Genomic DNA, 16,511 nt, shown 5'->3' with positions numbered 1-16,511 from the left:
ACCTCAGAAGAGGTGAGTCCCGCTGAGGACAAGAAAGCCAAAAATTTACCCCATTTGAGGAATGTAAGAGCGCTGAGTGGAAGGCTTTCACAACCCAACCGTTGTGAAGGGTCAAGGAGTTTGGGACGGAATGGCAGAGGCCAGAATTGGTTGTTGGAGAGATGTCTCAGCCACCAAGGGGTGATCAGGATTGTGTCCGATCTGTCTGTGCGTAGCTTTGCTACCACTCTGGTGAGCACAGGAAATGGGGGTAGGGTGTAGAATTTTTTGCCGGACCACTGGAAGAGGAAGGTGTCCCCTGGGACCGAGGTGAAGGGATCCTGAAACAGAAGTGTTCGCAGTGAGTGTTGAGATGAGAGGCAAAAAGGTCGATGTCTGGCGTTCCCCACAGAGAAAAAAGGCGGAGGGCAATCTGAGGGTTCAGATGCCACTCGTGACAGGAGTCCGGAGCTCTGCTCAGTTTGTCTGCAAGCTTGTTCTCCTCTCCAGGGAGATGTATGGCTTGCAGGGTGATCCGTCTCTGGATGCACCAGTTCCAAATTTGAAGTATGAGGCCGAGAAGGGTGGCCAACCTGGTGCCGCCCCGCTTGTTGATGTAATAAATCAGTCGTGTTGTCCGTGAGGAGGACAACAACAAGGTTTCGCAGGGAGAGTTCGAAGGCCTTCAGTGCCTTCTGGACTGCTAGCATCTCGAGCGCACTGATGTGGGTCGAGCTACCAGTGGAGAGAGCGGGCGACAGGCTTTGGAACAGTGAGCCACTTGCGTGGATCATTGAAGGCTGGGTTGAAGACCAAGAGGAGCCACAACTGGAAGGGACGCATGTGGAGACAGGCCCACGGTGTGACATATGTGGTGGATGCCATATGGCCGAGGGTGACCTGAGCTGTTTGTGGAGTGATGCGCCGAAAGGCAAGGCAGCAACAAATTGCAGACCTGAGGTTGAAGAACCTGTCGTGAGGAAGGTATGCTCTGCAGGTCATGGAGTCCAAGGTGGCTCCTATGAAGTGCACCCGCTGGTTTGGACAGAGGGTGGACTTTTCCTTGTTGATCATGAGTCCCATGTGGTGAAGGAGAGAGAATGCTGACTCAAGGTGGGAGAGGAGCATCTGCCTGGACGGGGCCACGAACAACCAGTCGTCGAGGGAAGAGATATGCGGTTATGACCGCCATGCACTTTGTGAACACTCTCGGTGCAGTAGAAAGTCCAAAGGGCAGTACTTGGTACCGAAAGCAATCGGGGCCGACAGAAAAGGCGAGAAGGTCCCGGTGGTCCTCTCGAATGCTGATGGCATACTGACGATCCAAGGTGGCGAACCAGTCTGACTCCTGCAGGAGAGGCAAAATAGAAGCCAAGGTTACCATATGGAAATGCTTGTAGGCAATGAAAGAGTCCAGGAAGCACAAGTCCAAGATGGGATGAAGGCCGCCTGTGGCTTTGGAGATGATGAAGTATCAAGAGAAGAGGCAATGTTGGGTCCGGGCTCGATGGCCCATTTTTGAAGCAAGGAGCGCACTTTGTCAAGAAGGGCGTCTGAAGTGGGAGTGGTGAGAATGATACCCTTTGGGGAAGAGGACTGCAGCTCCAGGGCATAACCCCTAAAGACGATGGAAAGCACCCAGGAGTCAGATGCTGTGGAGGCCCAAGAGTGGTGGAAGTGGGCCAGGCAATCCCCAAAGGGAGCTGACATAACAGAGTGCGCTGGGGAGCTTCAGAAGCGGTGCTTGCTTTGTTCTGCATCCTCGTTATGAAAGGGTTGCTTGTATTTCTGTTTTTGTTGGCGTTGCCCTTGCTGTTGGTGAGGGAAGCGCTGTTGCTGGTAGTCCGAAGACTGGTTGGATCTACCCTGGTTGGGGGGGGGGGGGGGGGTAGGGTTTTTTTTTTTTTGCCATCCCAAATGACGTGGAGAAAAAGGAGGCCAAGAGGGCCTGAGTGGTTACCGGTACCAGGAGCAAGGGGCGCACTTGCAGGGAGACGGCAGAAGCCGACTGTATGGGTTGGACTGGTTCCACTCAGAAAGTCGAGAAAAGGCGAGACCAAAGTGGACGCGGCAGATGACCTTGGAGGAGGCAAGACAGGTTCAACAGGTTGGAAGGTTGACTTCAGAAGGATCAAGAGGCAAAAAATAAGTGCCCGTGGCTTGATCAAAAACAACATCCCATATGGGGGGTTCAGCAAGGACAGAGGATGCATCATAGTCCTGTTCATCATCGAAACCAATGACTTCCGAAGTCTGGAAGAGTCGGTCCAGTATCACCACTTGGGTGAAAGGAGAGGCTTCCTCTTCAGCCTCCGAGAGTTGGTAGGGTTCAGACAAGGAATGAAGAAAGGTGTCCGGTCAAGCCCAGGATGAGGAGACAACTAAGGTGGAGGCGCTGGCTGGGCGCATGGTACCGAGCTGAGTTTGGTGTCAGCGGACTGGGAGGGCGTGTCGGTACAGGACCAGCGGTCGGAGTCAGAGTCTGGACAGGGATGGGACTTCTTTCCTGAGTGATGGGATGAGTCCTTGGACTTGTCCCGAGACTTATGTTTTCTTTTCTCTGGTCTGGAGTCTGAGGACTTCTTCCTCTTTGGTGAGGATGGGTGGCTAACCAAATCCTGGTCCGAAGACCCTTGGAGGAGATAAAGGGGTAGTGCCCTCAGCAGCAGTAGCCTTGGCAGGGACCCCTGAGGCCAAAGATGGGAACTTGCCTTACTGGCCATAGCCTTGGCAGAGGCTCTAGAGGTGGAAGGAGGCTTCAAAATTTACGCATAGAGCATGGATCTCAGACGCATCTCCCTATTCTTCCTGGCCTGCGGAGTGAAGGCCATGCAGTGAGGGCAGGAAGCAGGGACGTGGTCCTCGCCCAGGCAGAGGAGGCACAAGGAGTGTCTGTGGAGTGCTGGGATGTTTGTTCCACATTCAGTACACTTTTTAAAAGAGTGCGCAGACATCTTTAGACCAAAGCTGAGGGACGAAGAGAAAGAATGATCAAGGAGTCCGAGTGTTACCGTCACTCCAGAGGAGGGTGACTAAAATGGTGAAAGGTCTGGAAACCTTGCCCTATGAGGAACGATTCAGGGAGCTGGGGATGTTTAGCTTGGAGAAGAGAAGGTTAAGAGGTGATATGATAGCCCTGTTTAAATATTTGAAAGGATGTCACATTGAGGAGGGATCAAGCTTTTTTTCTGCTGCTCCAGAGAACAGGACCCGGAACAATGGATGAAAACTACAGGAAAAGAGATTCCACCTCAACATTAGGAAGAACTTCCTGACAGTAAGGGCTGTCTGACAGTGGAACACACTCCCTCAGAGTGTAGTGGAGTCTCCTTCCTTGGAGATCTTTAAGCAGAGGCTAGATGGCCATCTGCTGGGGATGCTTTGATTTGGATTTCCTGCATGGCAGGGGGTTGGACTGGATGGCCCGTGTGGTCTCTTCCAACTCTATGATTCTACGATTCTATGAATCAGAGTCCAAAACCAAGTCCAAATCACAATCCAAAGAGTAGTCAGTCAAAAGAAGTCAGAGCAAATGCAGTAAACGAAAGCGAAAGATAAGGAAGGAACGATTCTAAGCAAGGTTCCTAAGCTGTTCACGTGGCGGACAAAAGGAACTGAGAAAAGGCAGGAAGACATCCTGCCTAGAGGGTGGGTGGAGCTACCACCCAAAAGTCTTCCCTAGCGATTCCAGTAGGATCCGGAAATGCTGTGCAGGCGCAGAATAACCCATTTGTGTGCTTTGCAGAGACCACGAAGAAGAAGTTAAAGGTTCTATAGAAATGAGTGTATTATTTGCTGGTTAAACTTAGACTTGAAGTTTAATGGTCAACTAGACCATGGGATCAATGGATTGCTCATTTACATTCTCTTCTAGCATGGAGTCAAGTAACTATACAGAAAAAAGCCTAGGAAAAGTATCTGCTATAGCAGTGGTCCCCAAATTGTACTCTTTAAGGGATTTTGGACTTCAGCATCCAGAAGCCTCAGCCAATAGTCTGGGATTCTGGGAGCTGAAATCCAAAATCCCTTAAAGAGCAGAGTTTGGGGACCACTGTTCTAAAGTATCTCTGAATCTGCCACTGATTTGCAATAAACTCCAAATGAGCCATTCGACTGTATCGTAAGATCATATTTTTCCACCTGAGCCACACCTCTGTGAAACATTCAAAAGACACACTTAATAATGAACCTGGACAAAATAAAGGGAACAGCAGCTTTTGTTTACAGAAGAATTGTATATGAGAATGGCTGAATTTGAGTTACCTCGTCTTTAGGAAAATAGGGTCTGATGGTGTAGACTTTGGAAGTAGGAGTCAGAGGAGGTGGCTGAAAAAACAGATCATTTGCTCCTTCAATAGGCAGCAAACGCTGTGAAGACAAAGAGTCAGTGTAAGTGCTTAAGAAGCAAGATGCAATACATTCTTGGATATGCACTGCAGACTCCCAAGTTAATTTTTGCTACTGCAGGTACCCCAGAGGAAGGTAGGGTTTTGCAGACTTTACAAATGTAAGGACCACTTTGCCATTATAACCGAACAGAAGTTCTTAAGATACACAACTTAATGGAATTTACATTAAAACTCTGCTTTAGCATTATTTTGCCAATTCTCATCTATGCTGTCAGCATAACATAACCATGTTAGGAGGAAAGGTTTGGTCTGAAGAGGGTTAACTGGCCAGAGGAGACACTAACCCAAAAACAACGTGCTGACTCAATTGGCTGTGCGCAGAGAGCACCTGTGAGGGGGAAGAAAGTAAGCCTCTGAAAAATCCATGAACAAATTACAGAATAAACAGACTTTTAGAACTGACTTGCCAATTGTTATTCAGGAACAAAACTACCCATTTTTGTTTGAGATAACCCTAGAATACACAGCATCATGATCTCTTTGCTCATGGAGTTCTCATTGGCAGGCAAGCAGGCGCGCATTGTGCAATTGCGGGCGCAGATAAAAACGCTGTGCGACCTGCAAAGAAACAATGTGAAATGTACAACTAAAGCCGCTGCGCTTCGCAAGCGCATGGGAATGGCAGCATCTCCTTGGGATATTACTGTAGAAACGGGAGGAAAATTATTTTAAAAACAAAGCTGTCAGGCTGTTTGGGTTTGGAACCAGAAAGCCTTCGGCAGACCAAGCCTTCCAGCCCTCAGATGTGCAATAAAAGATTTCTCAAACAAAGACAATGTCATTCAGTTGTGAATTCATATTGATACCTGGAACTCTCCTGCTAGACCACCTCTAAAGGCCCAGGGTTCTTGGTCTCCACTTAAGAACTGTGCTGAAGATTGACTACGGCACCCTGTGGAGATCAGATCCAAGCGGAGAACGTTACGAGAGGGGGGAATTTCCTGAGATACTAAAATGTCGAACAAGCTAACATATACTTTGTGGGAAAAACTCTCTAACTGAGCTATAATCCAAGAAGCATTAGGGCTGCAATAATGTTGCACAGTGCATAAAGATTAATATTTCCTAGGTGCCTGTGCTTTTCATTAATAAAACCAAAATAATGTAACAGTGAGAGCAGACAATCCAATACTGCTAAGATGCCCCATTCTATACAATTACAGGAGACATACAAACAGTAATTTTGTCAGACTGTTTTTTCTTCACTAAGAACACTGGGAAATAATCTCACCCAGTGTCACCCGATAAGGGATGCCTAGTAATAAGCCATTATCACAGCCCTTTTAAAAATACTCAGACCTGTCTGAAGTCACATTTTCATACTGGTTGGATCTTGCCAGAAAACTAGGTTTGGTATGAGATAAAATAGCCCAAACAGCTATGCAGAACAGAGGCCTCTTTCATAAAAGAGATTAGAGACCATCTCTGCCCACATGTGTGGCTCTGCACTACAACCACACAAGACAGCGTACTTGTCACCCATAAAGGCAATAATAGTCTATAGTACAATATTTTACTTTCCCTGCCCTCAACTATGTCAGGAATGCCACAATTCCACAGGCAGCCAGCTTTTCTAAGAGCTTTAAGTCTTCTGTACCATTTATTAAGAACTTAGTTATAATATTTAATAAATGCTTGGCTTTGGTGATTGTTCTGTTATGCAAAGTATAAAACAAATTAGCATACCGAACATCTTTGAGAGGGGACAGGCAGGTGAATAAATGATGTGATTAAGTGACCTGCCTAGTCTTCTGATAAGATAAGCTGCGCAAGTTTGTTTCTTCTTGTGGAGAGCGATCTACTTCCTGTTCAAGTAACAATCTCAGATCAGTACAGTCAGATGTGTCATGCTAGCCAGGCAGTCTCAAAGCGAACCAAGCTGGATACTGATGCTTACCATCAAATTATGAAATAGTATTTAATATAGCAAGTCTGAGATGACCCCAAACATGCCAGTTTGAGTTTCAGCCGTTTCCATTTCAGAGTTTCCCATGTAGAGAGACTCACGGTTAACTTGGGGTATTTCTCCTTTGAGACTACACTGTAACTAGCATTCCAGTTATTATACACTTTATAGAGCTGCATGAATGAAGAGCTGTATGAATGAAAATCGAGAGTTAATGCCTGAGTCGCTGCGCAAATGTGACTTCAGCCCATGCCTACTTCCCCTAAACTGAGCTGCCTCACAGACAGAACCTTCTCATCTTAAAAATTATTAATCACGACACGCTGAAAGCATCTGGCGTGGTCCATCCAAAAGCAGCAGACGCTTGTGCTGAAGATTCTCCCATCTGCACACATTGGGGAAGAAGACAGTAGAAGGCATTAGTAATCCATAATAGTATTATCCACACTAGTTATATAAACTGAATGCTAGCTGGATTAAAAGACAGAGTAAGGATATCAGCCTTCAGTGGACCACTCTGCATGTTAACTTTCAGTGACTAAGCCATTCTGACATAATGTGTCCTGTGTAGTAAGTGATATTCAAGTTTTAGGGCAATACACGTCATCAGCTAAATGTCATCAACTACTGTTGCAACCATCAGCAAGACAAGATATGGAGGTAAACATGTCAGTAAAGTATAAATGTACTGAATTTACTACTGATCAGTGTCAAATATCAAAAAGTACTCTTGGCTAAAGAGGCCATCCTCATGGCACTACAACTGGGAATGTAAGCCACCAAATATATTTATTTGACAGATGCATTACTATTCTTTTACAGGTTTAGTAAAAACTGAAGTTAAAACGTCTTATGTAAAGCATCTATAATTGAGTGAAAATTTTATTTGTAATACATCCTTTTAAAAAATGTGACATTATCCCCATATTCTTTGGATATTAACTTTTGTGTCCTGATAATTGGGTTGAAAACAATTTGATGCTGCAATACTGCTGAATTTGAACAGCCAACAGGATCTGATCACTTTGGGAGATCACCAAGAGTCTCTTGTGAGCATAAGATACTTTATAAAGAATACTTTGCCCATCAAGTGACATTAGTGTTTTTTTTTTTTAATGAAGTGAATTAGCTAATTTTAGAAGCTGGACTTAATGGTCTTACAGAAGCTCCATCTTCAGAAAGTAAGGTACATCAACCTCACTTACTTCAAAATGAGGTAAGACAGCCCTACTGTGTTTGGGAGACGTTATGCCTGTTCTGCTAATGGAGCACTAGATATTTGCCCCAAAATGTTGTCATGACAGAACCACAGATTTCAGATAAAAGGGGGAAATCCTGCTATGCCTTTAATGAAGTCACAGTTGTGAACATACACTTTATATTCCTGTGCAATTATCTGATGTACTAAGTGCAACAATTAACCACAGGACAAAGGACACTAGATTGTTGTTGGGAAATGTGCATTTAGAAACTAATGACCTCCCTCTTCAAAAGATTATTAACTGTTAAAATAGTTCTAGTTCCTGGCCTTGTTCCAGCAGAATGTTCTTTATTGAAAGGGTAATCAGAGAATCATTTTAGGACTCTAGGGACTACAGAAATTTAAATCTGTAAACAATAATTACTTCATTTATAACTAAGTCTTATTTTCCAACTTTACAACAAGAGTTGATAGCCTTGCAGTAGCAATTGGCTGATATTATTTTTCTGTTCCTTTCCTGTATGTAAACCTATTATCCCTCAACTCAGACTAAGGAGAAAGAAAAAAACTCACCACAAAGTCAGTGTTGATCCCAATCATAAACCTGTTCTAAGCTTCAAATTCTGAATGCTTTGTTTAGTTGAAAGAAATATACCTACTACAAAATGTTGCATACACTAAGCCCTTTTCTTTTCGCTAGAACCTTAAAGTCTTAAAGTACTTCTAAAGTGTTTTCCTGGATACCAACTACAGTAGGCCCTTGGTATCCATGACTCCCTGTGGATAACATAATCCATGGATGCTCAAGCCCCATTAAAAACAATGGCACAGCAAAATGGTGTTTCCTATATAAAATGGCAAAATCAAAGTTTGCTTTTGCGAGTGTGTGTGTGTGTGTGTGTATAATAATATTTTCAAGCTGTGTATGGTTGAATCTGTGGATACAGAGAGTTGGCTGTAAACGCAATCTCAAATAATCTAGCAAATAACTCAAGACTTTAAATGTATCTTATATTCTGTAACCATGTATGATATACTACAATTTAAGTGATCCAGAAACTGCAGGCTGATTCAGTATTTCAGTATCGTGGAATATGTTTACTATGGAGTTTGTGACAACTACAAAAAATGTGACAGGAAACCATTAGTACTGCTGCCTGCTGTGTACATCAGGCAAGTCCACAGCATATTCCTTACAGCTGGATTGAAACCTGAAAGTGAAATGAAGTCACTAGAGGAACCCAGGCCATGCTGGTGCTATTCCAAAAAACCAAAAACAAAACCATAATTTTAAAAAGGCTGCAGACAAAAAGGGGCTCTCGAGTTTTATTCAGAGATCATTAGCCTAGCAAAAAGCCAGACTAGAGCTCTGATATTTCTTATCCTTGCCCCAAATCAAGCATCTTGCAACTGTCAAAACAAATCACTTTTGCACCAGAATAGCCTTATGCTAAAGCTCGCATGCGCAAAGAAAGGGCTAGGAGACTCGGCTCCCTCTTGGCCAGGCCCACTGAAAGGTCACATCTGCAATTGTTCTGTTGAAGACAGCAATAATGTTATTGAGACACAGCAAGCAGCAAATAGCTATGGTAGTGTCACATTTCATGTCATTTCCAATTTTGCAACAAGGTCCAGTGTGCATTCAGTTTAAGTCAACACTCATATTTCAGAGATCAACGTTTAAGTTCATTAGCCCAAGAAAAAATATTCAAGATCAAACATTCTTTGTATGGCCATTATTATTTTTGATGCAGGTCTTATACTGAAGCAGAATAGAAAGCAAGAATAGAAATGGGGAAAGGATTAAAGGTCAAACTGACCATATTAAAACTTTTCTTTTTTTCCCGTGGGCTAATAAGAAACAATCATATATGCTAGTTCCAACTATAACTGGTTCCTGAAGAACATACCTAGCCACTGCACAAAAGATTTCACCATTGACATGATGCTCTTGATGTCCCAGACGTATGAGTACATATCATACAGGATTGTCCGGTTGGCACAGTTGGAAAGACGAGTAAACATGCCCATCACCAAGTTGCACATCTCTTCAAACTTGGCAGCTCGAGCACGCCATTCTTCAATCTAATGAAGAAGATTCACATTTATGCTTTCAAATTGTTACATCCCACTTCTGAAGTCAAAGGCGGGATACATACCGCCATTTAGTACATATAGAATACGTACTAGGGTTAGGAAGGGGCGGTGCTTCCGCACCCCCCTAACCCTAGTACGTATCCTATACGTACAAGATGGCGGCGCCCCTTCCACATGGGCGCCGCCATCTTTGCGTATCGGACGCTGAGCGTCCGTACACGCCGCGCCGCTTGTGACGTAGTGAGCGCGCCCCTGGCGCCTCGCTACGTCGCAAACGCGACGGTAAAAGAAGCTCCATTTTGGAGCTTCTTTTTCGGTCCGCGCGGGAGTCGGGCCGTCTGAAGGCTCCGGCTCCCCCGCGGACCTACTGGCGGCGGCGGCAGACCGCCGCAAAGCGGCGGTCTGTACCCCGCCAAAGGCTGTCATAAAAGGACTAAAGATGAACACCAAATGTCACACACTGAATTTTTCTACAAATAAGATCTAAGGAAATAACTGAGACTCTGCCACTGTTTTATTATCCATCACTTCAGTATTCAGAACCAATGTGATCAAGGAGTATCTCACTCATCCAAAAAATGAAGATTATTCTATGATACATGTGGACACCAGTTAAGCCATGTATATAATTTACTAATCTTTATACAAGCGTTTTAGCTTGTCAGATGTATTTTGTGCATTTTAGTTGGCCCATAAAGGAATCACTATTCTGCGGATGTTGTTGTATTTTGCTCTGTAACCAACCCCAGATATGTTTTATACGGGTTAGGTTCAGGTCATACATTTACTTGGTTATTCTACTTTTAATTTTTTTAAAAAACAAAAAACATGTTTAAAATAAATCATCCACTCACCTTTTCAGAGTCCTTTCCTTTGCAGTTCACACTAACAACACTACTGTTAGCTCTGAGCCACTGGAACTCTCGTAACATTTGAGCCCCTTTGGGCCCATGTTCATATGGGAGGTAGAATAAGTCTGCAAGCAACTGAAGATCTTCCAGAGTCACTGGCTCTACAGCATATAATGGCTTCTCATGGGGACCAGGCACAAACTGTTCCTTGTTCATTTGCTCATCTGTCTGCATAGGTGCAACATCACTACCACAATCATCCTGCATTGACATTTCAGGAGATTTTGATTCAGCTATGCTCTCTTTATCAGTATCCATTGGTTTCAGCTCCTCTGACATTTTTGCTTCAGCAATATCAGTCAATATTTGATTGATATTCTTATCAGTATCATCTTGCTTTTCCACCATGTCCATTGGTTCCTCATCCAGTTGCTTCTTCTCCTCTTCTTTTACCAGAACCTGAGACTCATCACTCAGTGCAGTCCCTTGACTCATTATAGGCTCTTGGTAAACTGTGGTAACCACAGTGGTAGAATTTAAAGCAGATGGTGCAACGAGAGGAACATCTACAACACTTGTTTTAGCCCCACTATGAGCCACTTGTCTACCTGTAAACCAAGAAAAGACAGGCAGCAACAATTCAGTTCTTTCACAGCTTTTTCCTACATGTAAACAGTTTTGTTTACAAACAACATATTCTACCATGTCTAAAATCATGTGCAGCAGGCTTGCCATATCAATGGGTTTTTGAGCCACAATCTTGACCGCCACATATTATTCAATAGCAACAATGTGAATGTGCACATGCTGAAGCATGTGCATTCAGATTGTCGTCACTGAATAACATGGGGTGCAATCATCCACTTTTTTTGGCATTCATGTGGGGGTGGGGGTGTGATATGGAAGGCCCGCCGTAAATGTTTAAGTTTCCCACAATGACACCTATTTTGAAAAGGCCTGACAGTGCACAATATTTTTCTAAACAAAGGTTCTTTCCACAATCAGCCTTCTGGCTGATCTTTTAAGAGGTGTAAATTACACCTACATTGTCAGAAAAAACAGAAGATGGATGACAAAATGGAGTCATTCCTTCTTTTAAGATACTAATATAAAGACTTAGTACCATAAACTTTTTGTTTGCACTTAAATAACACCAACTTCATCACAATTTTCAGGATGATAAACACCAAGCATAATTTTGAATTTTTTAAAACTAAAATAATGTTTTTTGTGCATTATGGAACTAAAGCTGCAGTAGCAATGCTTTGTATAAATCTTTGTAAATTCTGCTAAGGGTCTGAAAGCCACCTTTCCTTTTGAGTATTCATAAAGCATTCATTCCAGTGCTTTAGATGTGATAAAACCATAGATCTCACTCACTGCTGTACTGGTGAGGTACTGCAAATTCTTGCAGCCACTCTGTTAATGACAACTTCAAGGCCATCTGCGGACTATAGAGTACATCTGTTTCAATATCTTCATCACTCCCTTCATTCTCCAGTTTAATCTGGATTGAAACTGTACTGTCTTCTGTGTCAGCTGTACAGTGTGTCAAGAAAAGAGTATATTATTGGTAAGGTTCAAAATTGCCATGCATATCATTTAAAGAGGAAAACTAAACATTTTTTTTAAACTTATCAAGGCATGAGAATTCTACAATGGAATAAATCAGCATTGTTTTAAAATAAATTCATGCAAGATCTGTGATTTGGTCTTGCTTCTGAAATGTAATTACCAAATCTGGTCATATAATACCTACTGAAGAGCAACTGGAGGGTGACATTTGCTCAAGATCAACAATTCTAAAAACTGCACAATTTGATGTCTTCCACACAAATTATTGAGCATTTCAGTAATTATTTAGGTATGTAAATCAGAAAAAAAATCTAGCTGGATGTTTGAAGGCCAAGATAATTCCAAACTGCATTTTTGTGTACTGAATGATCACACTAATCAGCCATATGGTACTTTGGAGCCAGCATTCAACTTTATAAGTTAAAAGCAAACTACAGGACAATAGCATTTATATACTTTATTCATTGATTCCTTCCCCCCACCCCCTTGCAGTCTATGTTAAAGATACACACCCACTGATATTACGGGTCTGATATTTACAAATTATACAATGCCCTCATTGGCATTGCTTTTTAAAACAGGAATGATCAAGCTGTCATCTCTTGATAGCAATAGAAGTGCCTGCTTGTGTGAATCTAGAACAAAGACATGTTTCCTGAAGCAAGACATTTGAATTGAAGGAGAAATCTCCCTTTGGGATATATAATATTCTATAAGGACTGTTTCACAAGACAGTCTACATCATACGATCAACTTACTCATCACAACATCTTTCCTTACTCCATTCATGTTGGATTTGTACCAAGTTGCAAGAGTGTGAATAGCAACAAAGTTGGCTTCAAATTCACAGTTTGGGTTGGTCAGGACTCCCTTTAAGCGTGGGATGAGTTCTGTAGATCGACCTTTATATGGCCCAAGAAACAGTCTTTTCTGATCATAGTCATTAGCATGAATGTTGTCCCAGATGACTGGAGCTCTGCGAATTATCTTAGAAACTTCTTCAATGGATTCCACAGGAATTTCTTTAGATACTACTTTGGGACCTAAAATTATAGTTCTAAAGTTAAAGGACCAAAATATAGTTGTGGAATTATTTACAGATCAGGCTAATTAGGTTTCACCTGGAAAAAGCACAACACTCACCTGTCCATAGCACATCAATTCCAGGTAACAGTTTTTCTCCTACAGTTCGTAAATAAGGAGACTGTGCAACATTTGGATAGCAAAAAGTGCCACAATACTCTAGAATAAAGAAACAGATTTTTAACTGAAGGGAAACACATCTCAAACTTTTCTATGAGCCAAAGGACCAAGGGTCACTGCCAGATCTGCTGCCTTCCAGGAAGACCATCCTGGCTTTACAATGGTGACTGAAAAATAAGTTCTAAGGAAGCTGCTCCCACCCCTGCCCCATCAGACAAAATACTTAGTTCAAATTACTAGTTACCCTGTGACTGCAGATATGAAAGAATCTGCACACCTTGGCCCCATCCACTGATCATGAAAACTAGGGTTGTTGGGCTCATCTACTTTGATCAGTGTGTTTCTAGTAATACAATTTATTCTAATCTGCCTTGAACTACAAAAGAAAGGATATAAATCTTCTAAACAAACAGTGGGACTCATAACCTTTCCAACACTTCCTTGGAAAAGTGAAGGCTTGCCTGTAACAAAAGGAGTTGGGGACTAAAATCTCTGGTATGACCAGGAAGATCAGCCAGCCACTGTAGACCACTGATGGCAGCAATAGCCATAAATGTTTTTTAATGTACCCTGTTGCAGAATAGTATCACACAGTCTCGTCTTCAAGAGACACAAGGAGATGAAAGTAGGAATACTTCAACAGGAATTGATTCAACTCCTACCAAAACCCTGCATTTGCATTATCATCTTACCTGTGGGACAGAACAGGAATGTTTCTGGCTCTCCTAGATACTGGAAAATTTCATTTGTGATTGAAATCTGGGCATGAGCAAAGGAGCTGAACACTTCTTTGTCTGCTGCACACATATTATGATCAATATCATCAAACAATAATGCAAAAGACCTGCAGCCAAACTGAGAAACCTAGAAAGGAAAAGGAATAAAAAATTAAGACTAGAACCAAGAGCAATGCAACACAGGCATTGATTCGTGTCTACGAAACAATGATCATTAGTTACTTCAACAAACTCAGGACACCAATTGTTCTGCCTAGCTATTCTTCCTAAAGCAAGTGTTTGCTAACATACATTCTAGACTATTCTTTGTGCAAGTCTATGTATATACCAAAAGTAGAGTATCCCAATATTAAAATATTTTTCTTGCCCAGTATAAAATTGTCAAGGGTTAAAGAAAGCTAACTGAAATGCTTAGATGTGTGTGTCGACCATGGGCATTCAGCACCACAAGGACGAAGCTAATCTGCTACAGCTGATGCTCATAGGCACAAGGTCAGTCTGCTGCCTGCGTGCAGCAAAGCACAAAGATGAACACGTGTCTGTATGGACAGGAGGACACTTTACTGTGTGACACAGGAAGTAGCTGAGTTTGTGAGACCGCTTCCAGTATTCTGTGTGGGTTTGAGAGGAGTTTAGTTTCATGAGTTCTGTATGATAGCGCTGGTGACGGCATTGCACTCTGTAAATAAAGATAAGCACTTTGGGGAGCCTGGCTCTTGTCTGGTCGTTAATCAGCAGAAGCCAGTGCAGCATTTGCTGGAGCATTCCCGAGGATCCTGCATTCCTTCATTCCTGGAAGACATCCAGTGGCTGTTATCTTCACTGAGGACTGTGAACACATTTCTGCAAATTGACAGCTACTCTGCTATATTCCTGAATTGGTTTATAAGCCAAGGAGTTTCTGACAATGGTTATTGGGCCCAGCAGTTGCTGACAAAAATAAGACTTTACAGAGTTATATTCCTTTCTTCCCCTGCAATGCATTCTATTACAGACCTGTTCATTATTAATTATAATGATCTATTCCTAGGCACTTCATTCCATACATCTGACACAGAAGACATAGGCCCAAACAGATGGGCAGGAAAAAGTGGCTTTTAGCCGCTTTGAGGGCAGGGCATACACATAGCGCACACCCCGAAAATGGCTGGAAGCTGCGCAGGGAGCACACCAATAATGCTCAAACCTGGAATAGCCAACCAAAAAAAAGGAACGGTGGAAAGCCCCTCCTACCAGTAGCTGATTTGGAGACCACAGCAGTGGCCAAGATTGGGTCTGGGCCTTTACGGCTGCCACAGTACCGCACTGATCAGGGGCTGGCCAGTGATGGAGTAGCCAGAGGCTGCTCCAAGCTGCTGGTCTGCATGTCCCCTGAATCTCTCAAAGTTTCTGGTACCAACTTCTTTCTCTCAGGCTCAAAGATGCTACAAGATCCTTTTGCGTACAGTACTACAACAGTGTTGTTAAGGAACACCCATGAGAAGAACAAATAGATTTTTAATTAAAGGAACAACAACTTTCTTTATTGTGAACAATAGCCTAAATGGCATAAGACCCAGGTACTAAAAGGACTTCTTGATTCAGTACTGACTAGAACAAATACCACTTAGGATTTAAAAACTCTGACTGTGATGCCCCAGAGTGGGCCACAGAGTTGCCACATGTGGTGAGGCCTCAGTCTCCCGTTGACAGTTGCTTGTGTGTACTGATTTCATTACATTTCAGCAGGCATCTGTAATTTACAATTTGAGATATTTTAATTTTAGACATGTTATTTATGATACTAAATTTTTGATTTTAGGTATTTGTAGTTTCTAATTTTTAATTGCCCATTTTTATTTAAGATTGGTAGTCACCCTGAGCTCTTATGAGGAATAGCACAGTATAAACTAGCTAAGTATTTTAAAAATAAAAAGTATTTTAAAAAAGAGGAAGGCAAAGGAAAATCTCCTCTGAACAGATCTTGCCAAGAAAAACCCATGATAGGTTCACCTTAGGGTCGCCATAAGCCAGAAATGACTTAGAGGCACACAAAAACAACCGTGTACATAAATGAAAGATACCTGGTCCAACTTGCGTTTCAATGTAGATACTTCTTTAGGGTTTGAGAAGGTAATATCAAGCCCAGGAGAGATGGCATAGATGAACTCTATCTCATATTCTTGAGCAGCTGCAATCAGAGTCATGAGCTGCTCTAGAAATCAAAATCAATTATTTTAGCAAGAATCAACAAGGGGAAAAATAAACCATAGATACACAAAAATATTTCTGAGTAACTATAGAGAAAGATTTTTAAATCAAAGGGAATAAAACATAAATAATTAATCTCTTTTGTCAGAACAGATCCATTTTTCACAGGATGTATATCTGTGAGATAGATAGATAGATACTAGTGTCTTTAATAGCTATAATCCAATGGTAATAAACACAGGATTTACCAGGACAAAACAAATATAGGCCCAAAATAGATGGGTCAAAAGAAGTGGCTTTTGGTCACTTCAGGGGAGTGGAGTTCAGATGACGCACACCCCTGATGTGTCCCGAAGCACTTTG

At 42.4% G+C, this 16,511-nt stretch overlaps 1 protein-coding gene across 5 annotated transcripts in view; it reads right to left on the bottom strand.

Annotated features, from left to right (window-relative positions):
- The window catches only part of LOC149318435 (protein O-GlcNAcase), a 52,774-nt gene that overhangs the window by 13,407 nt on the left and 22,856 nt on the right, over positions 1-16,511 (bottom strand). For 4 of the 5 annotated variants that reach the window (XM_089509695.1, XM_089509696.1, XM_089509698.1 and 1 more), the window contains 9 exons: positions 16,022-16,152; positions 13,914-14,085; positions 13,162-13,260; positions 12,777-13,061; positions 11,824-11,982; positions 10,447-11,051; positions 9,406-9,580; positions 5,195-5,280; positions 4,243-4,347 (listed from right to left, as the gene is read on the bottom strand). In XM_089509695.1, the coding sequence (XP_089365821.1) occupies positions 4,243-4,347; positions 5,195-5,280; positions 9,406-9,580; positions 10,447-11,051; positions 11,824-11,982; positions 12,777-13,061; positions 13,162-13,260; positions 13,914-14,085; positions 16,022-16,152 (1,817 nt within the window). The remainder of the gene's footprint in view (positions 1-4,242; positions 4,348-5,194; positions 5,281-9,405; positions 9,581-10,446; positions 11,052-11,823; positions 11,983-12,776; positions 13,062-13,161; positions 13,261-13,913; positions 14,086-16,021; positions 16,153-16,511) is intronic. The other variant, XM_089509699.1, reaches the window with a different exon arrangement.

The sequence above is a fragment of the Sceloporus occidentalis genome, unplaced genomic scaffold (genome assembly GCF_023333645.1).
Source record: "Sceloporus occidentalis isolate IW3139 unplaced genomic scaffold, rSceOcc1.0.p SCAF_2, whole genome shotgun sequence".
Lineage (NCBI taxonomy): Eukaryota > Metazoa > Chordata > Lepidosauria > Squamata > Phrynosomatidae > Sceloporus > Sceloporus occidentalis.
The sequence above is the reverse complement of the archived record's forward strand: the minus strand, read 5'-3'. Positions and strand labels throughout refer to the sequence as shown.